The sequence below is a fragment of the Canis aureus genome, chromosome 21 (genome assembly GCF_053574225.1).
Source record: "Canis aureus isolate CA01 chromosome 21, VMU_Caureus_v.1.0, whole genome shotgun sequence".
NCBI classification, from domain to species: Eukaryota; Metazoa; Chordata; class Mammalia; order Carnivora; family Canidae; genus Canis; species Canis aureus.
This window is the reverse complement of record NC_135631.1, coordinates 46,503,712-46,527,905: the sequence shown is the minus strand read 5'-3', so window position 1 is coordinate 46,527,905 and position 24,194 is coordinate 46,503,712. Positions and strand designations below refer to the sequence as shown.

At 34.4% G+C, this 24,194-nt stretch overlaps 2 protein-coding genes across 6 annotated transcripts in view; one reads left to right on the top strand and one right to left on the bottom strand.

The window, feature by feature from the left end:
* CDK13 (cyclin dependent kinase 13) overlaps positions 1–24,194 on the bottom strand; it is a 119,243-nt gene that overhangs the window by 38,523 nt on the left and 56,526 nt on the right. For all 4 annotated transcript variants that reach the window (XM_077864107.1, XM_077864109.1, XM_077864108.1 and 1 more), the window contains exons 6-7: positions 5,062–5,251; positions 3,278–3,334 (exon numbers count right to left, since the gene is read on the bottom strand). In XM_077864107.1, the coding sequence (XP_077720233.1) occupies positions 3,278–3,334; positions 5,062–5,251 (247 nt within the window). The remainder of the gene's footprint in view (positions 1–3,277; positions 3,335–5,061; positions 5,252–24,194) is intronic.
* The window catches only part of MPLKIP (M-phase specific PLK1 interacting protein), a 109,501-nt gene that overhangs the window by 73,427 nt on the left and 11,880 nt on the right, over positions 1–24,194 (top strand). The gene's annotated exons all lie outside the window — the stretch shown is intronic.

Sequence of the window (24,194 nt, the reverse complement as noted above, 5' to 3'; positions counted from 1 at the left end):
TCCAATACCCTTTAAATAGGTTCAGAGATTTTAAATCCTTCATCTTAAAGTTGAGAATAATGAGACAAAGATTAAATGACTTGCCCAAGATTCCACAACTGCTTAAATAAAGGGCAATGCCAGGACTAGAGCCAAAGTCTTCCTTATTGAGTCCTAAAGGTGTTATGTTCCTTGCATTTAAAAAGTAAATGTGCGAAGTTACAGTTTCGCCTTTAGAAAATGAAATTAACTTCAGTTTATATGGAAACCACATATTTATTTATATGGGACGTTCACATAAAGAGAAAAAGGTATCCCATCATTTGGGAAAGCACTGGAGCAATGACATGGTAAAATAAAAACTCAGAAGTGGGTATATTACTGTGGCTGAAAGTTTCAGAAGAGTTAATCTTAAAGTAACTACTGAAAAACAATGAACAGGTATAAAGAAATAGACAAAAACCTCTGGTCTCAAATTTTGTATTTCCAAAGGCCAAATGGGAAGTATAAATATTGATATATAAAATGAGAAAATGATTACTGAAGTTTAAAGAAATCATTTCCCCCTAATTTTCCACAGTGGTTCTCCTTTCTTCCACTATAGCACACCTAATGGTGATCCATACTACGTCACACACACACACACCTCCATCCTGAATTCCTAAGTATTGACTATCCCTCCATCCAGTTCTCAAATTCAAAAAAGATATCTGAAACTAAATAAGTGAGGATGTAGTTGAAGGTATTCCAGTGGTAAGCTGAAATTTGCTCTATTTAGAAACAAAAAAATCTTACAGTAATTTCCTGAACACTTCAGTTATTCTGTCTATAACAGCTATACTTAGAAAATACTTCAAAGTGACTTAACATTTGGATGAGTTTTATTACAGTAAAGCCTTACCTTTCTTCCTGCTTATAATGACAAAGAAATATGAATGAAAAATCATTTGTTAGATGTTTATTTCAAGCAATGTCTACAAAAGTTGGGACAAAATTAGATCTGCTAAAGGCAGGATGTTAAAACTTGGTATGTTATTAAAATTTACTAGGACAATGTATGTATTTTAAAGTCATTCCATTAAAATAAAACCTACTTCTCTGATTTTAAAGAAACTGGAATTATTCAAATTTGAAAAAGAAAAGTTTTAAGAGAGTGCATAAGCCCTTAAAAGACAGGCTATTTGGTTACAAAACAACACACCAAGTTTTTAGTTACGAATTTGGGTAAGCAGAAAAATTTAGTATACATTACCTGAAGATGCAAATTTTAAATTTTCTACTTTTGTAAGCTCAAAATTCCTCTATCAGTTCAGTAGAGCAATGGGGACCATGGCTCAGTGAACACATCACAACCTTGGCACTCCACTGATACTCAACATTCCATTTTAAAAGGTAAAATAAATAGGAAAATGGAGTTTGACTTTATAGTCAGTTTTTCTGGAACATATCTATTCCAATATAAATAAGTACCAGCATAAAAAGAATCTATAAGATGAAATATGGTAATTTAGCTGTTCTCCATCTCCACTGAAACCTAACATGAAAACAAGAAGAAAGGGATTTACATTCAAGTATGACAAACACACACCTGTATTAAGAAAGGATGATCTAAACTACAGTGTAATCTCAATTAACCAGCCAGGTAGACAAAACCCTTAATATTAAGCAGAATTTTCCCTTAAAGAACAGTCACTAAAATTTAGTTGTTCAACTATACAAACATACATCAAGAGAAGTTTTAGATTAAGAGCATATTTGGCAAAAAATAAAATTAAAATTAAAATTAAAAAAAAAGAGCATATTTGGCCAGTTTGGTTTTTCCTTGTTTCTACCAAGAGGCATTATTATATATGATGGAAAACAAACAAACTGGGAGTTGGAAACTTCAAACTATACACTCTTGACTCTGCCAACAAGTATTTTCTGATCTTTAAAGTCACTCAACCCTTTCAGTTTTCCCAAATGCAAAATGAAGGTTACAGTTTTTAAGCTTTAAAATAGTTTTAAACTTAAAAAAACACACACAATGCTTTCTTAAAATAATCATTAGAAGTATAGCAAGTCAAACAAGTACAAGTGGAAAAGCTCTGGCTAATGGGGAATTAGGTGGCTGGAGCCCTGTCCGTAACAACTGGTCTACACCATAACTTCTGAGGGGTTTAAGGAATTCTAATGGATCTGAAACACACCATTTAAAAACCTCTCCACACCAAACAATGAAAGGAATTTTCAGAATGATGTGACAGCCACGGCAGCGAGATTCAAAAATAAACACATTTTTCACCATAAAAAATTCAAACAAGAGAAACTGGTCAACATTCAGTGAAAATAAAAACCTATTTCTGAGAATTTCAATTAATGATACATCACTCTATTAAATTATGGTTACACTAAAGAACTTACAGAATAGCCAAACATAAATTATCTCAGAATATGTATCTGAATATAAAGAAACACTCCTGTTTGACAGGAAAGAAATGAGCCAAAATAAAGATATATTAAACCCAATTAATTTTGTAGTATATTTACATAAAACCCATTACACTTCACAAAAGTGTTTTATTTTGAAATTCCCTATCAGTTTTTTTTTTTTTAGATTTTATTAAGTAATCTCTACACCCAAAATGGGGCTCAAACTTACAACCCAGAGATTAAGAGTCACATGCTCTACCGACTGAGCCAGCCAGATGTTCCCACATTAGTTCTAGGAAGACAAGTCATATTTCACTACCACCAAGCCCAAAGGAGCCAAATGGGATATACATCCCAACTGCAGCAAGGGAAGCTCCACACGGAAAAGTTATACAATGGAACTTCCTATTGTTTAAACAAACAAGTTTTTTTAAAATAAAAGGCTCTAATGAAATTTTAAAAATTTAACTATAGATAAAACTATAGTTTAAAAAAAACAGAAGTCCAAAATATAACTAAAACAAAGTTTGTAAGTTTAAACATGCAATATAAGATATTTCACTAAACACAAAAATCGCGAACATCTTAATATCTGGATTTGCATTAGAAATTTAAGTATGACTTTTACAAAATTCCTAAGTTCACTTAAGATACATTTAAAATGGCACATTTTTAAAGAAATTATATTTACCTGTAAATGTAAATTGAGATAAATACATAAGATTTGTAATGAAAACAGTCAATCGAATATGGTATAAAATTATATTATTTCACATATATAACAATGAAGAGTAAATTTCCCTTTTCTTAAAAAAAAAAATCAATAAAATATTCTTAAAACTGGTCAATTCTATTGTCTGTAATAGTCATTTGAAAGCACTCTTACCTTTCTTCTGAGCTATACAATCGAGCAAGTCCAAAATCTGCAAGTTTTATTTGCCCTCTGGCAGAAGACAAAAGGAATAAAAACGTATTAGTCTACTCTGAAATCATATATATTTATATCCACTGATAGATATCTAAACATATTATACATATTCATATTCTATTCTTAAAACTAATAAAAATATACTAATATAAACTTTAACTTTCATCACACAGCAGTACACTAAGTCCTACAAGGAAAGGCAAATAGATATACTCATACATAAGCTTAAAAAAAAAAAAAAAAAAAGTAGTACTTTTCCTTTGGTAATTTCAGCTCCTATTATTCTAGTACCACCACCACCACCGATACTACTACTATTATACTAGTATTAATAGTATTTTAGCACTATGTAAGAGTTCCTATTTAGAAAAGTACATTTCAATGGAAATAAAACTGAGATCACTTCTGCTTAGTAATTAGACATATTACTTGTTCAACTCAAATCAATAATGCATATGAACACATTGTTTTATTTTCTAGTTATTAGAGGGGCTAGGTACATAGAAACCTTTCTACCAACTAAAATCAGAACCAGGCATGCCTCACTTAAACTAATGAGTAGCACCAAATACAACAAAATTATCAGAGCTCAGGTTATGCTGTCAGTAAAATGTTTAACATAAGTTTTAAATACCTAGTTATGTAGGGGCACCAAGGTTGCTCAGCCAGTTAAGCATGTGACTCCTGATTTTAGCTCAGATCATGATCTCAGAGTCATGAAGTCAAGCCCCATGTCAGGCTCTGCACAGGGCATAGAGCCCACTTAAGATTCTCTCTTTCTCTTTCCCTCCCCCCATCCTTCGCTTGCACTCTCTCAAAAATAAAATAAATAAAATAAAATAAAATTAAATTAAATTAAATTAAAATAAAATAAAATAAAATATAAAATAAAATAATAAAATTAAATTTAAAACCCCCTACTTATGTGCATGTAAACATACTTCAAAAAAGTTCACTTTATTTTTTTAAAAAAGATTTTATTTATTTATTCATGAGAGACAAAGAGAGAGAGAGAGAGAGAGAGAGAGGCAGTGTCTCTCTCTGCCTGTGTCTCTCGATTCTGGGACTCCAGGATCACACCCTGAGCCAAAGGCAGACGCTTAACCACTGAGCCACCCAGGCGTCCCAAAAAACTTCACTTTAAAACTGTGATACTGAGGGGAAAAAAAAAAAAAAAAAAAAAAAAAACCTGTGATACTGGTATAAAAAAATTTCTAAATTAAAAAAAATTTTTTCTTAGATCTATTCTTAACCTAAAGCCAAAATCATATTATTAAGTACTAAAATATCCATTTACAGTATTTGGAAAAAATAAAATGAGAAAACCAACTAAGCCAACTTATTTTATGTACATTAACAACTATTATTGGAAATTAAAAAATTTTTTTTAAAGATTCCATTTATTTATTCATGAGAGACACAGAGAGAGGCAGAGACACAGGCAGAGGGAGAAGCAAGGCTCCTTGTGAGGAGCCGGATATGGGACTCGATCCCAGGACCCCGGGATCATGCCCTAAACCGAAGGCAGACATTCAACTACTGAGCCACCCAGGTGCCCCTAATTAAAGTATATTTAACACAACTTCAGATGCAGCTCAAGCCGTAATATTGGTGATTATGTTAAAAGTTTGAGCAATAAAAAAAAAAAAGTTTGAGCAATAAAATAAATTTTAAATCTTTTTAACAGAATCATGATATATATAACACCCACTTTAAACACATATATCAAACTTACATCATACCTATTGTTTAGAAGAATATTTGAACACTTGATATCTCTATGCAAAAAGTTCTTCTTATGACAATAATCCAGACCTTCCATGAGCTGTCTCATAAATGACTTTATGTGATTTTCATTAAAATGAACCAAGCCTGATTCCAGTAGTCCCATCAGATCATGGTCCATATATTCAAACACCAGATAAAATGCACCTAAGAGCAAGAATAATGAATTCATTAAAATTTTTTATTCTTACAACTTTTTTATAGGTTCAAAATTTTAAAAATTACAATGCTGTGGAGAAAATTATTTCTTGAAAAGAAGTCCTACTTTGTCACTTCAATAACATTCATCTTTCTCTCTGAATTTATTATCAATAAATGCATCCCAAGGAAACCTCTAACCTCTAACCTCTATATATGTTAAAATATAAAATCAACCCTACAGTGCATAGTTTCTGGGGGTGATTCACATAAAGTAATTCTTAACTGTTTTATGTATTGAACAAACTGTCTCTCAGCAGAAGCTGAATAAAACCAGTACAGTTCATTAAAGAAAATTTAAAAGTGATAAAAGAATTGTGTTCCATAAAAAAAAGTCTGGGCCCAGCTGGGTCTTCAGATGATTTCTATAAAGCCTTCAATAAGCATATAATTTAATTCTGTTTATACAGCTCCAGAGCATTTGAAAGCAAACTGCAACTTTATTTTGTAAAACCAGCTTAATCTTGCTACCAAAACCTAAAACAGCACATAGCACATATACAACTGTATTTATAAGAAATTCAAAAGTCCTAACTGAAGCTCATACAAATTGAATCCAAAGCTGTATCTAAAAATATTCCAAAGTTAATTTATCAATTCAAGAATGGAAAAACTAATAAAAGTAAATATATCTATCAAAGAAAATAAGTTATTAATATGCCAAAAAAGTTATCTGAAGAAAGCCAATATTGAGTTCCTAATTAAAAACAGAGCGAAGATCTCACTCATAGTAAAGGTAGAATAATTCTTAAAAGTTGGAAATTAAAGAGTGCACTTGTGATGAGCACTGGGTGTTGTATAGAAGTGTTGAACCACTAAACTGCACACCTGAATCTACACTGTATTTTAATTAACTATAATTTAAATAAAACATTTTTAAAAGTTTATAAATGGTACCTCTTTCAAGCCAACAACCAAGTAAAACAAAAGGAAAATATTCATTACTAGTAACTGCTCTAGAAGTTAGTAAAATTATTACTTTTTTTTGAAAGTCAATAAAATTAAAGACAACGTATAAACATTGAAAGAGAGAAAAATACAATTATTGATGGATGACTATTTTCCTTGAAAATCCAATAGAATAAAGAGAGAGTACCTAGGTTAGAGAAAAACATATGTAAAAAGCAAAAGACACAAGTAACAACTCATTAGAAAATAAATTTTAGGGATCCCTGGGTGGCGCAGCGGTTTAGCGCCTGCCTTTGGCCCAGGGCGTGATCCTGGAGACCCGGGATCGAATCCCACGTGGGGCTTCCGGTGCATGGAGCCTGCTTCTCCCTCTGCCTATGTCTCTGCCTCTCTCTCTCTCTCTCTGTGTGACTATCATAAATAAATAAATTTAAAAAAATTAAAAAAAAAAAAAAAAGAAAATAAATTTTAAGTATCTCTACAAAAGGAAAAAAAATTACTACAAATGACTAGGAATAAACTTTAAAAAGACATACAGAAATTCACGAAATACCAAACTGTTAAATTCTGTATTTTAAAACAATTTCAATAAAAGAACCAAGGATTTGTTTCTATTTTCTTTTGCTGAGAGGATACTTATCTTCACAAAATAATTCTAAAATTCACCTTACAGAAAACAAGAACCAAAGTACCAGCCAAATGTTTCTGAAAATTAATCTACCAGAGATTAATATTATCTGTAAAAGTGTAATATATATCATAAAACAAAGCCTAAATACATATCTAATAATTATGAAAATAATCATTTTAAGTCAATGAAGAAAAAAAGAGGGAAACTGGTATTGAGACAAACGTGTAACACCATAGGGAGGTGAGGAGTTACTCCAAAGACAAAACAAAACCCCATTAAAAAACCAACAGATTTTACTAAATAAAAATTTAGAATCACGTACCTAAGTAAACAATATGGAAGAGAGGTAAAGGCAAATGACAAACTGGAGAAACATATATGCTACAAAATTAGAATAATATCCTTAATATTAATATCCTTAATATTATTTATATATATATATAACAAAGTCTTACAAATCAGTACATATCCTACAATAGAAAATGAGAAATAAAATGAACTGCCAATATGCAAAAGATATTTATGCCCAAAATACATGAAAACATTGGGGCACCTGGGTGGCTCAAGTCGGTTAAATGGCTGCCTTCAGCTCAGATTATGATCCCAGGGTCCTGGAACTGAGCCCCACGTGAGATTCCCTGCTCAGCGAGGAGTCTTGCTTCTCCCTCTGCCTCTGCCCTCCACTTGTGCTCTCTCTCTCAAATAAATAAAATCTTATAGTATACAACTTTAACTAAAGGGAAAAGATTTTATTTTTTAAAGATTTATTCATGAGAGACACGGAGAGAGCAAAGAGCATGGCAGAGATACTGGCAGAGGGAAAAGCAGGCTCCCTGATGTGGCACTTGATCCTGGAAATCCGGTATCACAACCTGAGCCAAAGGCAGTCACTCAACCACTGAGTCACCCAGGTGCCCCTAAAGGGAAAAGATTTCAAAAAGAAAGACAATAAATACATAATATTAATAAATACTGTGAAGTATAAACAGATACTGTTTTATAGTGCCAGTAAATTAGAAGATTTATAAAATATTAGCCAATATACAAATATACAACAAAACTTTAAAAATTATATTCTCTTACATAGCAAATGTAAAGATCTAGCTATAAACATGTTCACTAAAAGAAATGTAGTATTAAATATTTAAAAGCAAAACAATAAGCAAACAAAAAAGAAACAAAAAACCTGAGTTATTATGATACATCTATACTATATCATGCACCTTGAAAATTACTGTAGAGGTATAATAATATCAATGTGGAAATGTATTAATGATGTTGAGTTAAATAAAGTAGGTAGATTATAAAATAAGTACTCAACAGATCTATATTTGATGGTATTAAATAACAGAGAAAGTATTTAGAGTTTGCATAGTGCAATACAGTTGCCACAAGTCACATGTGGCTATTGGACACTTGAAATGTGGCCAGACCAAATGTGCTGCAAGTATAAAGCATTCACCAGATTTCAAAGAATTACTACAGCAACAACAAAAAGAATATAAAATATCTCAATAATTTGTTATACTGATTACATACTGAAATGATCTAGTAGGTATACTGGGTTAAATAGAAATATTTAAATTAACAACTGATTTTTTTAAATTAGGCTAACAGATTATTTTAAATTAAAATATAATGGTTTGCATTCTATTTCAATTAGAACTGAATTAGAGATACAAGAATTGACATAGGAGAGCTAAGATTATCTCTCTATGCAGATAACATGATCTTTTGGTCCCTGAAAAAAACATAAACATTCAAAGGAAAAAAAAATTAAACACAGTAACACAATTTAGAAAAATAGAAATATACAGTAGTCATTAACATAATTACCAGTTAAAAGACAAAATAGACTATTTCTAATAAGATATTAATTTTTTAAACTTAGGAAATGTACCAAATTCTTCAAAGCTAAAGTAATAAGACACTCTAAGACAGAAAACTATTTGCAAAAAAAAATGCATACATTCTTAGATAGGAAAGCTCAACATAATAAAGATGTCAATTTTCCCTAAATAATTTATAAATTAAGCATATCAATTTTTATCTTTTTAAAAATTTTATCTATTCAGAGAAGGAGAGAGAAAGAAAATGTGAGCAGAGGGAGGGGCAGAAGGAGAGAGAGAATTTCAAGCATACCCTGCACTTAGCACAGAACCTCAGGCAGGGCTCACTTGATCTCATGACCCCAAGATCATGATCTGAGCTGAAATCAAGAGTCAAATGCTTAACCAACTGAGCAACCCAAGTGCCCTGACAAGCTCAATTTTTAAAAATACAGAGTTTTTCCTATAATTAAACATAAAATTGATGCTATATCCATGTAGAAAAATAAATAAGAATAGCAATGAAAACACCTAAAAGAGAGCTTAAGGGGCATGAGGCACTACCAGATATTTATTAATGTCTATTAACTAAAAAGTATAATATTGCTAAGTGAACATGAAATGAAACAGAAATCCAGAAATATACCCAAGCATATATAGAACTTTAATATATGATAAAGATAGTGTATTAATGCAATGGGACCAAAGATAGACTATTAGGCATATTTGAGGAACTGAATGGGCAGATAGAAATAGATATAACTGATCTGTTACTCAAAACATGTACCAGCATAGAAAAAAGCAAATTAGTGCTAAATATAAAAAATAAAATCATGAAAAGATTTTTTAAAAAACATGAATTTCTTCATTACCTCAGAGAAAGGAAAATTTTCCTAACTAGGAATCAAATCAAGAAGCAGTAAGAGAAAAACACTTTGATAATGTGAGTATGTAAAACTAACAATTTACTGCATGGCTAAAAACACTACAAATAAATTTAGAAGAGTAAAGCAAACTGACAAGTATTCATTTACAACTTATATTCCGGAAAACTATTTAATATACATTATAAAAAGTCTCTCTAAGTTGGAAAGAAAACGATTAACAAGCTTACAGAAAAGTGAGCAAAAAAAAGATAACTCACCAGGAAACAAAAAAAAGGCAGCAAACTGCCATTAAATCAATGGAAAGTTGCTTAACCTTGCTCATGATAAAAATTTATTTTTCAAAAAAAATTTTTTTTAATTTTTAAGAAATTAAAAAAAAAATACTCTTCAAACAGAAACTTCACCACAATAACAAACTGACAAAAATCCTAAATATTTTGGACACCAGACTCTATCCTACTGCAGAAGCTGTGAGGAACACTCTCATACACTGCAAGGAATTTGGCAATATCTAATTTAATCACATTTAGCATTTCCCTTTGACTTAATAAGCCCAATAATAGGAACCTGTCCCAAAATAAAAATACGTAATCACATGGGGACAGAGCTGTTCAATGAAGCATTATTTCTAACAGCAAAATACTGAAAACAAAGCAACATTATTTCTAACAGTAAAATACTGAAAACAGTCAGTAAGAGACTGAATAAACTGTGGCACATCCACAGGGTGGAGTACTGTATAGCCATAAAAAGGGATGATGTCAACCTCTACTGAGATGGAGTGATCTTCAGGATACATGACTAAATGTGAAGAACCAGGCACAGCAGAACATTTACTATTATGCTCCTTTTATATAAAGACGGGAGGGTGAATATGTACAAAAGAAAACTAAAATGATGAACTAAGCATTTAAAAATAAAACACAGTTGCCCATAGGTAAGGGAGAGACCAAGAACAAGAGAAATGGAAGTGAGACTATTCTGAATGTGGCCTGTTTCAACATTTTGAGTCTGGAATTATGTTTGTTTGTTTTTTTTAAGATTGATTTTATTTATTTATTTACTTACTTACTTACTTACTTATTTATTTATTTATTTATTTATTTATTTATGAAAGACACAGAGAGAAAGAGGCAGAGACACAGGCAGAGGGAGAAGCAGGCTCCATGCAGGGAGCCCGACGTGGGACTTGATCCCGGGACGCCAGAATCACACCCTGGGCCAAAGTCAGGCGCCAAACCGCTGAGCCACCCAGGGATTCCCTGGAATTATGTTATGTTTTACATGACTGATACACATCATTAAACCAAAAAGGGTGAAAAAGTAATGCTTAAAAAACTGGAAACAAATGAACCTAAATGTGTATCAAACTGGCTGTGTATGATGTCTATCATAGTATTTTGACTATGCCTGGGGGTATATATTCTAAAAACAAAAAGAAACACTAAGAAATCTAAAACTGTATTCAGTAGTCTTCTCAGTAATTAATATTAGTATTGTTATCTTAAAATTATTATAGGTATATTGTAGGACTCTATTAATATCTTGGCAATCAAAATTTTCAGTATAAAAGAAAGGCAAGTATAGGATCAAAGAAATATAAACCCTGTTCTTTTAAATTAAAATCATCTGTGGTAGGAACATCTGGCTGGCTCAGTCAGTAGAGTGTGTGACTCTCAGGGTCATGAGTCCAAGCCCACATTGGTTGTTGAGCCTACTTTAAATAAATAAATAAATGAATAAATAAATAAATAAATAAATAAATATTTCTTAAAAAAAAATCATCTATGGTAGTCAGCCACCAAGATGGCCCCCAATGCGTCTTATCTCTTAGTATCTATGCCCTCCCACAGTGATTCAAGGACAGTGTGTGTGATCAACACAATACTGCAGAAGTGATAATGTCACTGACTACCAAGACAAGGTCATATAGATACTGCAGGTTCCATTTTACTTTCTTGGATAATTTGCCCTGGAAGAAGCCAGTCATGGAGCTGTCAGGATATTCCAGCAACTCTGTTGAAAGGCCCATGTGCTGGGGTGTCTGGGTGTTCAGTGGGTTAGGCATCTGCTTTTGGTTCAGGTCATGATTCCAGGGATCAAGCCCTGCATTGGGCTCCCTTTTCACTGGAGAGTCTGCTTCTCCCTTTCCCTCTATTCCTCCCCCTTGTTCATGCTCTCTCTCTCTTTCAAAAAAATAAATAAAATCTTAAAAAAAAACAAAAACAAAGGAAGGAAGGTCCATGTAAAGAACTGAGACCTCCCACCAATAATAGAACTACCTTTTGCCAGCCATGTGAGGGAAACCGATTCTCCACCTCTGGTCAGGCCTTCTAGTGACTATAGCCCTACTCAACATCTCACAGAAACTTTATTAAAGAACCTGAGTCAAAACTGCCCATCCAAGATGCTCCCAAATCCCTGCCCACAGAAACCATAAGAGTTAATAGCTTCTAGCATCATCTTTTAAGTGCAACTGCCAAAGAATTAGGTTATATCTGAATAAGCTTCTAGATCTAATTATCATTTGTAGGAAATATGTGCATTAGAAGAACAAGCTAAAAACACCAAAAGGAAGCATTTAGAGAAATCCAAAATGTGGCCTATTCTTCAGCAAATAAGTAGAATGAAATTTCTAAAAAGCAAGAGAGGATACTACAGATTCTAGGAGACCTAAGACAATAATTAACTACTTACAATATAGATCTTTTTTGCATTCAGATTCAAACAAAGCTCGTATAAAAAATATTTCTAAGATAACTCAGTAAATGTAAACATTGACTGTTAGATAATATTATAAAATTACTGTCTATTTTGTTAGGTATAAGGCCTCTTTCTTTAACATAACCATGATTTCATTATCTATTTATTATAAGCAGCTGATTAACCAAGATTTATGTTTATAATATGATGCTTGGGACTCACTTAAAAATAATCCAGCAAAATAAAAACAAGTAGGGAGAGATAAATGAAACAAGATTAGCAAAATATGGTAACAGATAAATGTAAGAAATGATGACCCTAGGGTTCATCATCCCATTTAAAAAAATTCTAAGTATATTTAAATTTTTCAATAATACTAAATTTAAAAAACCTGAAACAAAAATGAATTAATAAAAATTTTCATAGGCTTTCAGAATATCTTGAATTAAGGGACATACTGCTCCTATTTTTTAAATTTGTTTTTTTTTTTTTTTAAGATTTTAATTTATTTATTTGAGAGAGAGCAGGAGCAGAGGAGAGGAGCAGAGGGAGAAGCAAACACCCATGCTGAGCAGGGAGCCCAAAGTGGGCCTTGATCCCAGGACTCTGGGATCATAATCTGAGCCGAAGGCAGATGCTTAACCACTGAGCCACCCAGGTGCCCCAAATTTGGTTTTATTTTTATCAAGGTTATATATTCATATAGTTTTAGGCAATGTTTCAAAAATCAACATTTCCAATCATTTCAAAATGCTTCAGAAGTTTCAAACTATGTTATGAAATCAATTAATAGGTCACAACCTGTAATTTAAAATATATTTATTCAAAAAAATAAAATACAATAAAATATATTTATTCATTTATTAAAAAGACTTTATTTTTAAGTGACCTCTATAACTAACATGAGGCCCAAACCTACAATCCCAAAATCACAAGCTGCATGCTCTACCAACTAAGGCTACCAGGTGTCCCACAATCTGCATTTTTAACAAGTTTTTTTCTATTGCACATTATTTTCCCTTACATTGTATTTAAACAGTAGTAAAATCATATGTAATAATATTTTTATAATACAGCATTGCCATATGTGAACTTTCATTTTAATAGGAACTTATATACATACATAAAGTTAGAAAAATGTCCAGAATCAAAATTCTAAGAATAGTTTATCTCTGTGTGAGCAAATGGGTGATTCTGGCTTTCCTCTTACACTGCCATTTTCTGACTTTTCTATGAGGAACACAAACAGTAATTTTTAAATATATTAACAATTATATCTAATATACAATTTGATAAGGAAAAAACAACCCAACTGAAAGAAATGACAATGCCACAAAGAATGCACATGAGAAATCAAAATGATAAACATATATAAGATGATCCATACCTCACTAGGAATTAGGAAAGTACTAAACAAAGAAACAATGGGATACCATTTTCACCTAACAGATTGACAATAACCTAACAGATTGACAATATCCAGTGATTTCCAAATAAAAGAAAACTCATACACTACTACAACTTTTTGACAAAATAACCTGATTACCAATTAATTAAAAATGCAAACGTCCATTGGCTTAAGTATCCCACATCTAGGAGTAAACCAAAGGAAATAATAACACCACTATGCAAGTATACATGTATATGGACATTTCTAGCAATATTGTTTATCATGGGGAAAAAGATGGGAAAAATTGAATGCCCATAAAGAAATGGTTGAATAAATCTGTATATCCAAACTGTGGCACATTATGCAGCTACATGAAAAAATTTTATCACCTAGAGATAGGTTGTACTCTTTAATAAGAAAAGTAAAATGCAGAGTAAAAAAACTATTAGCACCAGGACTTCCTGATTCTGGTCTGACATGAAGGGAATTTGGAAGTCACTATACCTGCCATCGCAACAAGAAAATAGGAGAATAAACTGAAAATCAATAACTCTTCTTAGATCTACAGAGAACTGAGGTCACAGAGCAAACACTGCCCCTCAAATTAGTGAGTGAGACAGGTGGACACAGAGAGTCACAACTCACCAAAGCAGAAGCCCAGGAACAGAAATCTTCATAGGAACTTATTACCAGGGTAGGAAAGCCCAAACCATAATCGACAAATCGCTGAATGCTCTAGTGAACAAGTTTGACAGTTAATAACTCCAGGGGATCCAGCCTTAGATAGGCTTCCATACTTCTGCAAGTTTTGCCATCAGGAAACCTACCAGATTATCACAATGATGATCAGAGAAAAATCATACTGTGCTTCCGGCAAAGGGAGGGGAGAAACAGTCATGATGAAATACACCCAGAGCATTCTGTTCTTAACACAGCTTGCTCTCAAGAGAAATTTTATTGCCAGAGACTAGCCGACTGGGGTTCTGCAAGTCTTACCGATCTGGCAGAAAAAAAAAAAAAATCTAACTCCAGAACATTCTAGCCTTTGACTCAAAGGAAGGAAATACTCAACTGCAGCATCCTTTAGTATTCCTGTCTTAAGGGGGGGAAAAGCAAGAAAATTGAAAAACACCTCTGAAGGACGCAGCCCAATGATATAGGCGCACTAAAAAACAGATCAAAACACAGGCGTATAAAATACTTTCCCTCTCCCACTGTAACTTACTTACTACCATATAATAAGGCTCCTGTATAATAACAAAGGAATACAACCGAAGAACTACACATCCCAGACATTTTAAGAAGTCATCTCCAGGGAACTCAAAAGACAATAGGGGGGATCTTAGCCTCTGACACAGCTTCTGCAAAGAGTAGGAACAGCCTAACCACTCAGGAGATAAACATAAAATCTAACACCAAAGCCAGTTCACCTTAGTTTCTTCTATCCAATACACTGTGTCTGGCTTTCAATGAAAAATGAGGGGGATCCCTGGGTGGCTCAGCAGTTTAGCACCTGCCTTTGGCCCAGGGCACGATCCTGGAGTCCCGGGATCGAGTCCCGCGTCGGGCTCCCGGCATTGAGCCTGCTCCTCCCTCTGCCTGTGTCTCTGCCTCTCTCTCTCTCTCTATGTCTATCATAAATAATAAATAAATAAATCTTTTTTTAAAAAAAAGAAAAATTACAAGGTATTCTATACCACAATCTGAAGAGAAAATGCAAGTATCATCAGAGTCAGATTCAGATACAGCAGAGAAATTGGAATTATCACACCAGGAATTTTAAGAACTATGATTAATATTCTAAGGGTTCTAACGGGAAAAGTAGACAACACGCAAGAACAGATAGATACTATGAGCAGAGAAATAGAAATTCTAAGAGAATCAACAGGAAATACTAGAAATCATGAACACTAACAAAAATAAAGAACGTTTTTGATGGGCTAATCAATACATGGGACATGGATGAGCAAAGAAATCAGTGAGCCTGAAGATGTCAGAAGAAACTTCTAAAATTGAAATGCAAATAAAAATAAAAAATGGAAAAAAGCCCAAAATACTCAAAAAACGTGAGACAACTACAAAAGGTGTTAACACATATGTAAAAAGAATACTAGAGGATCCCTGAGTGGCTCAGCAGTTTAGCACCTGCCTTCGGCCTGGGGCATAATCCTGGAGTCCCAAGTCTCTGCCTCTCTCTCACTTTCTCTGTCTCTCATGAATGAATAAATAAAATCTTTTTTTTTTTTTAAACAGAATACTAAAAAATAGAAAAAAAAGAGAAAACAAAAAATATCTGAATAATAGCGGAAATTTTCCCAAATTCATAATAACTCCAAACCATATATCCATGAAACTCAAAAAATATCCAGGAAGATCTACTATGTATGTCAGGTTCAATCAGAAAAAAAAAAAAAAAAAGAGAGAGAAAAATCTTGATAGAAGCCAAAGGGGGAAAAAACCCCACTGTACCTATAAAGCAGCAAAGCTAATAAAAATAGTATCAAGTTTCCTCTCAGTAAAGATACTGCTTAGAGAGAAATTATAGCACTGAATGCGTGGATTAGGAAAGAAGATCTAAAATCAGTAACCTAAACATGTACCTCTGGATAAAGGGCAGATTATTAAAAAAAAAAAAAAAAGACTATTTATTTATTCATGACAGAGAGAGAGAGGCAGAGACAAAGGCAGAGAGACAATCAGGCTCCATGCAGGAAGCCTGATGTGGGACTCCATCCCAGGACTCCAGGATCACGCCCTGAGCGAAAGGCAGATGAGATGCTCAACCGCTAAGCCACCCATGCATCCCAAAAGGGCACATTAAAGTCAAAATAAGCAGAAGAGAAGTAATAAAAATTAGAAGCTGATTCTTTGAAAGAGTCAAATAAATTAATAAAAACTCTAGCCAGGTTAATTATGGAAAAAAAAGAGAAAAGGTACAAATTACTAATGCCAGAAGTGAAAGAAGACATCACTATTTCCCTCAAAAACTTTTTAAAGATTTTATTTATTTATTCATGAGAGACAGAGAGGCAGAGACATAGGCAGAGGGAGAAGCAGGCTCCATGCAGGAAGCCCAATGTTGGACTCGATCCCAGGACTCAACTGCTGAGCCACCCACCCATCCCTCTCAAAAACATTGAAAGGATAGTAAAGGAAGAGATGAACAGCTGTATGCCCACAAATTTGGTTATGTAGATAAAATGGATCAATAGCTTGAAAGACACAATGTATCAAAAGTGACACAAGGAAAAATAATTTAAATAGGCCTATATCCATTTTTTTTTAAGATTTTATTTTTAAGTAATCTCTACACCCAAAGAGGGGCTTGAACCCACAACCCTGATATCAAGAGTTCCATGCTCTAGGTGACTGAATGGCTCATAAGCATCTACCTTCAGCTCAGGTCATGATCGAAGGGTCCTGGGATCAAGCTCCATACTAGGCTCTCTGCTCAGCAGGGAGTTTGCTGCTCCCTCTGGCCCTCACTGCCCCCACCCCTGCTCATGTTCTTTCTTGGTTGCTGTCTCTCTCAAATAAATAAAGTCTTAAAAACAAAACAAACAAAAAAAAAAAAAATAAATAAAAATAAAAAAATAAAAACAAAACAAACAAAAGAACAAGCCAAGGATATCCCCTCTAACCACTTCTATTCATTGATGTACTGTAAGACCTAGCTAATGCAATGAGACAAGAAAAGGACATAAATGGTATACACTATTAGAAAGGAAAAAATAAAACGTCTTTGTTCACAAAGTACATGATTGTCTACAAAGAAAATCCCAAAGAGTCACACATACACACAAAAAAGTCCTGGAAGCAACTCTAACAAGGTTGCAAAATACAAAATTGATGTACAAAGTTAACTGCTTTTTTATACACCAGCAATGAACTGGAATTTGCAGTTAAAAACATTATATGATTCACGTTAGAAATAAAAATACTTAACTTATAAGTCATAATAAAGTATGTACATGATATACATGAGAAAAACTACAAACCACAATGAAAGCAGTAAAAATTAAATCAATGGAGATATTCCACGTACATGGAGAGAAGACACAATATTGTCAGGATGTCATTTCTTCCCAACCACAATACCTATGTATTTGTCACAATCTCAATTAAATTGTAGCAAGTTATTTTATGAATACTGAGAAACTGATTTACAGTTCACAGGGAGTGGCACACCTGATAAAGGACTGATATACAATGTGTACAAAAAGGTCCTTAAACTCAACAATAGGAAAACAGCCCAATAAAAAATTGGCAAAAGGGACACGTGGGTGGCTCAGGTGGTTAAGTGTTCTGCCTATGGCTCAGATCATGATCCCAGGATCCTGGAGCCTGCTTCTCCCCCCCCCTTTTCCTCTCCACTTCCCTCGTGCTCTCGCTTTCTCTCTCTCAAATAAATAATTTTTTTTTAATGAGCAAAAGATCTGAACAGGACTTAACCAAGGGGGGGAAAAAACCCACACACAGATGATAAGAATATGAAAAGATTCTCAACATCATTTCTCATTAAGGAATGGCAAACGGAAACAAAAATGGAATACCATACACACCTATTACAAAGGTAAAAATCCAAAACACTGACAACATCAAATGTTGATGAGGATATGGAACAACAGAACTCTCATTTATTACTAAAGGCAACACAAAATGATACACCTCACTTGGGAAGATAGTTTGAAAGTTTCTTGCAAAATGAAATATACTCTTCTTACTATATGATCCAGCAATCATGCTTCTTGATATTTAATCAAAGAAACTCAAAAAAACTAAAAACATATATCCAAACAGAAACCTGCATGTGAATATTTACGGCATTTTTATTCATAATTATCCAAAACCTTGGAAGCAACCAATACTTCCTGCAGGAGATGAATGGATAAATAAATAGGGTACATCCACACAATGGAATGTTAATTAGCACTAAAAAGAAACAAAGCATGAAACCATGAAAATCCACAGAGCAAACTTAAATGTATATTACTAAGTGAAAGAAGCCAATCTGAAAAGGCTACATACTGTATGTTTCCAATTATAATGCTGTTCTGGAAAAGGTAAAACTATGGAGACAGTAAAAAAAAAAAAAATCTGTATTTGCCAGAGTTTCAAAAGGTGGATATATGAACACATGGACACTAGGGTAAATTTTTAGGATAGTGAAAGTGTTCTGTGCATGAGTCTGTCAGATTCTGTGTCTGTGGGGACTTTCTGGGCCTCTTTTTCTTTCTCTATGTCTCCAACAGTCTCTCTCACACTCCATCAATCTGTGGGGATTCTCTGCATCTCTTCTTCACTGTCTCTTTGACCTGTGCGTCTCCTTTTTCTCTCAATTTATATATTTAAATACATATTTCTATTTCCATTTTTAAGCACAAAGGTCTTAAAGAATATGTAACAGGATTGGGAAGTAGTAAAACAGGAAATTTTTTCTTTATACATATTTGTATTATTTCAATGATTAGAATAAAATCATTTATACTTTTATACTTATTACAGAACTTTATTTTGAAAAGAATATTAAAATAATTTCTAGCTAAAAGTCCTTAAAATACAAGAGATTTTAAATTCAGTAAAAGCTAATCACAATTAGCTCTACACTCAGAGGCAATGAAAAGCAATAAGGAGAAGAAATAAATTGGGGGGATAAATTGTATTACTTGTATTTCTGATCCCTTTCACTAAATAAGAGTTGAGTCATTCCTGTTCATTAAGTTGAATCCTTAAATGTCTGCCAGACCAAAAGGTCTAGAACAACCCTCTTTAAGAAGTCAAATCAAGAATCTGAGGCTTAGATATCACAACTTGACCTAAATTATAATTGGTGGAAACCCTCCCATCAATCCAGAACATCCCTATGCTTCTAGAGCATTCTACCATAGGCTATTTTAAGATGGACCTCCCTAATCCACACCTACAAGACAAAAGGTACAAAAGGTACCTGAACAAAAAGGCAATTTATCAATCTTCTAAACATTCTTTGTTTTGGGTATACGGGGAAATACAGCTTTCAAAATTGTATGGCAGGAGTTGAGGTTCCCTTTCTCCACCTCTCAGTGCTAGGTCTGTACTCAGAACCCATTCTGTCACAAGGTGATTGTTGCAGCAATAGCTCCTTGCTCTCGGGCTTATACCTCACAGGTAAGAGGACCCCACTCCATGCATGAAATCTTAGGAATAAGTCTCAATCTCATGGACAGCAAAATCTTGCTGTAACTGGCCAGAGACACGCCCCTAAGGAACTGGAAGTAGAATCAGCTCTACAGCTACATCAACTGAGAATAGGTAAAAGGTAGAGCCTCAGAAACAAAAAACCTATGGCTGTTATAGGAGGTAAAGTATGTAGGAAGCAGGTACATTGGTGGTAGGAGACACCAAGACGTAGCAACTCCAAAGTAGAGTCAACAACGTTGTTCATTCAAGGCATTGTCACAAGTGCCTATGGAGCACTTGAAATGTGGCTAGACTCAAGGGGACAAGATGCACCGTGGATTTTAAAGACTTACTACCAAAACATGCAAGATATTTTAATAATTTTTAAATATTCATTACATGTTAAATGATAGTATTTGGGGTATTTTATTTTTATTTATTTATTCTGTTTTTAACAGAGAGTATGTGCAGGGTGGGAGAGAAGCAGAGGGAGAAGTAGAGAAATATTTTTTTTTAAAGATTTATTTATTTGAGAGAGAGTTTGTACAAGGAGGGAAAGATGTGGGGCGGGGGGGTGGTGGTGGAGAGGAAGAGAGAAAAAGAGTGAAAGAGAGAGAGAGAGAGAGAGAGAGAAGCAGACTTGTTTCTGAGGGCAAAGTCCAACAGGGTGCTTAATTCTAGGTAACCTGAGCTGAAATCCAGAGCTTGGGCAGCCTGGGTGGCTCAGTGGTTTAGCGCTTGGGCAGCCTGGGTGGCTCAGTGGTTTAGCGCTGCCTTCAGCCCAGGGCCTGATCCTGGAGACCAGGGATCAAGTCCCACATCAGGCTCCCTGCATAGAGCCTGCTTCTCTCTCTCTCTCTCTCATGAATAAATAAATAAAATCTTATAAAAAAAAAAAAAAAAGAGCCCATGCTTAACCTAACTGAGCCACAAAGACATCCTTGCATCTGCGAGTATTTTAGATAAAGTATTATTTAAAATAATTGTTGGGGAGATGCCTGGGCGCTCAGCAGATGAACTTCTGCCTTTGGTTCAGGGTGTGATCCCAGTGTATGGGATCAAGTACCCCACTGGGCTCCTTGCAGGGAGCCTGCTTCTCCCTCTGCCTATGCCTCTGCCTCTGTCTCCTGTGTATCTCATGAATAAACAAAATCTTAAAAAAAGAAAAAAAAAAAGAAAATTGGTGGGGCACCGATTATCTTAGGGTTCTGAGATCAAGACCCTCTGTACTAGGCAGGGAGCCTGCTAAAGATTCTCTTCCTCTCCCTCTGTCCCTCCCCTATCCCTGAACATATGTACTTCCTCTCTAAAATTCAACAACAACACATCTAGCATAACTATAAAAGTTTTAAATTTCTTACAGTAAGATTATTCCTAATAGGGAAAACTATTCAAGAAAAGAATGTGAAAGACCAATCTACTTTCAATTAGCCATTCTAGAAATCATCTGTATTAACCAAGATCCTACCTGTTCAAGGCTTATAAATCAGTAATGATTAGAAGCAAACACAAGGAATAAAAATGGTGAATTTGAACTAAAAACTACAAGTTTCCATTTGTAAACCTTAATTTATTTTTCAGATTACATATTTCATGTAAGCTCTTTGTATGACATCATTGTAGAATTTTACCTTTCTGAGACATTTTTCAATTAAACAGTCAACAGAAATTCATTGTTTAGAAGTACAAAGATGAGTAACAGCTGCTGACATCAAGAGCCTAATAAAGTAGCACCACGGACATTAATAAAATAACAGTATAATGCTTTAACTGACAGACCTAAAATGCAGTTGGTATCCTGATTAAAGAATCAAGAAGAAACATTTTAAACTGAGCTTAAAATCAAGGCTAGGCTGATAAGGGCAGGCTGATAAGGGCCAAAAGGTAACACTCAGTTTGAGAAACACTTGTGAAATATCAATATGGAGATACCTAGCAAAGAGCCTGTAAGTATCTGGAGCTCAGGTGTAGAAATATTTTTACAAGGTAATGGCACAGAATCACTGATGATAATAACCAATGAGAGTATCTGGGAATAAGAGAGAAGACCACCAAGGACATAACCCCAAGGAACACCAACATTTAAGCATAAGGCACAGAAAGGGCCAACAATTAATAATGGCTATGAAGCCACAGAGAAGAAGAAAGCCAATCTGACTAGAATTTTTCAAGACAAGCCACGAAGACATTCAAGAAGCAAGTCAACATAATGTTGCCCACATAAAGAAAAGAACTGAAAAATTCCCACTGATTTGGCAAGAGATCATTAGTGACCTTATCTTAATAAAGTGGTAGGAAAATTCAGACCCAATTCATGAATGAAAAAGAAAGAAGTACAGACAGCAACTGCTGATTACTCTTTCCAAAAGTCTGGCAACAAAGGAAAGGAACAAGACAGACTAATGGAGTCACAAGTAGACTCAAATCAGAGAACGATTTTTAGTTTTGTTCCAGATAGAAGAGATGTGAGTAGGTTTAGTGCTGAAAATAAGGAGCCAGAAAAGAGGGAAAATGTTAAAATATAGAAGAGATAACACACAACTGAGATCCTAGGAATGCGAAGAAAATGGCTTCAATCAGGAAGAAGAAACACTACTTCCTGCGAGACAAAAGAGTGAAATGGGTACAGAGTAAGGTGAGTGCATAGAAAGTTAGAAGTTGTGGCAGTGAAGTCTCACCCTGTAAATATAAATTTCTCTAAAGAGAATGAAGCAGTGTCTTCTCTTAAGAAACAGGGCTCTTTGCTGTGTAGAATTAAACAAGGAGCTAAGGACCATCTAGCAGCCCTCAAGTCCCAGTAACAGACCATAAATCTAGAGAGAAAAAAAACTCTTCACAGTTGTGTGACAGGTGCAAAAGGTAGGTATTTCCTGACAAAAGTAATTAACTGACTCCAAATATCTTGACTTTATGAAAATGTATAGTCAAAAACAAAGAGTAAGTTGTACGACAACTGTTTTCTCAAATTCAACTCAGATATAATCAAGAAAGGAAAGTTATTGGACATCATTTAACAATTCTGATTGTAAAACTAAGAACTACAAAACATGCATTGTTCTTTTCTTAAAACAAGTAAAAGAATCACAGACAGAATTTGTAATATATAAATTTTCAAGGCATTTATATAAAATTCAAGAACATTTCTGCCCAAAATCTGCAAAGAAAGAAAAAGAAAGCAAAAACATTTCTTGTGCCAGAAAACATTTTCTAGTTTTATTATTTTTTTAAAGATTTTTTAAAAATTTATTTATGAGAGACAAAGAGAGAGAGAGAGAGAGAGAGAGAGGCAGAGACACACGCAGAGGGAGAAGCAGGCTCCATGCAGGGAGCTCAACGCAGGACTCAATCCCAGGTCTCCAGGACCAGGCCCCAGGCCAAAGGCAGCGCGAAACCACCGAGCCACCCGGGCTGCCCACATTTCTAGCTTTAAAAGGAGGAAGGGATTGATCTAACATCAGCAACCCAAGCTATATAGTATCACCGGGAGTGGATGGGGGGCATTCCTGTACTCTCCTTTGATTCTATTTTCTGTTCAAGTTGGAGCAAAGAGAAGCAATTTCTTCATTTCCCTATTCCCTTAAATTCTCCCCAGCCTAACCCCAAACCTCAGCTCTTACGACAGAATATCCGAGACAGCAGACTCTTACTTAACTAGAATGTAAGCACCATAAGGTAGGAACCCCATCTATCTAATTTACTGCCTTTTCCCAGCACCGAGAATATGACAGGTACTCCCCAAATATTTAAGTAATTTCTTTTACAAGTATCCAGACAATCTTATTTCCGCATTTTTTGTTTACCCAAAAGTCACTTTGTAACTTACATTTCCCACAGGCCAAAGAGACAGAAAAATGTTTCTGGGGGCAGGGGTTGGGGTGTGGGTATTAGCAGAAAAGAAAGAAACCTGTCCTCCTTCCTCTTTCTCATTGGTATTAGTGGTAGAAAACCACAAAACAGATATATACGCATTATACATTATACATTATACGAAGCTGTGGCTGAGAGTAGCAGTCAGTAACAATAAAAAGAGAAATAGATCAATTTCGAATGACAGGGGAGAGAGAAGTTTGAGAACTATGCCAACCTGAAACCAAATACCTCAAATCTAGAGATGCTTCTATTAAAAAAAAAAAAAAAAAAAAAAAAAAGGCCCAAAGCTTCAAACTCTGAAAACCTGAGAGCTCCTGGCTGGTCATCGGAGGTTCTCCATTCCTCATTCCAGGCCCCAAAGCCACCACCAGTGACAGCAAGCTGGATTAGGAAATGTGCTCCCACCATATGAAAGGTGACAGAAGCAGAAAGCGGAGAGATCCATTTAATGCCACCACAACTGGGAATGGGAGGAAACAGGTGTGTGCCTGGCCTCAGTATTTTTATTTCCTTT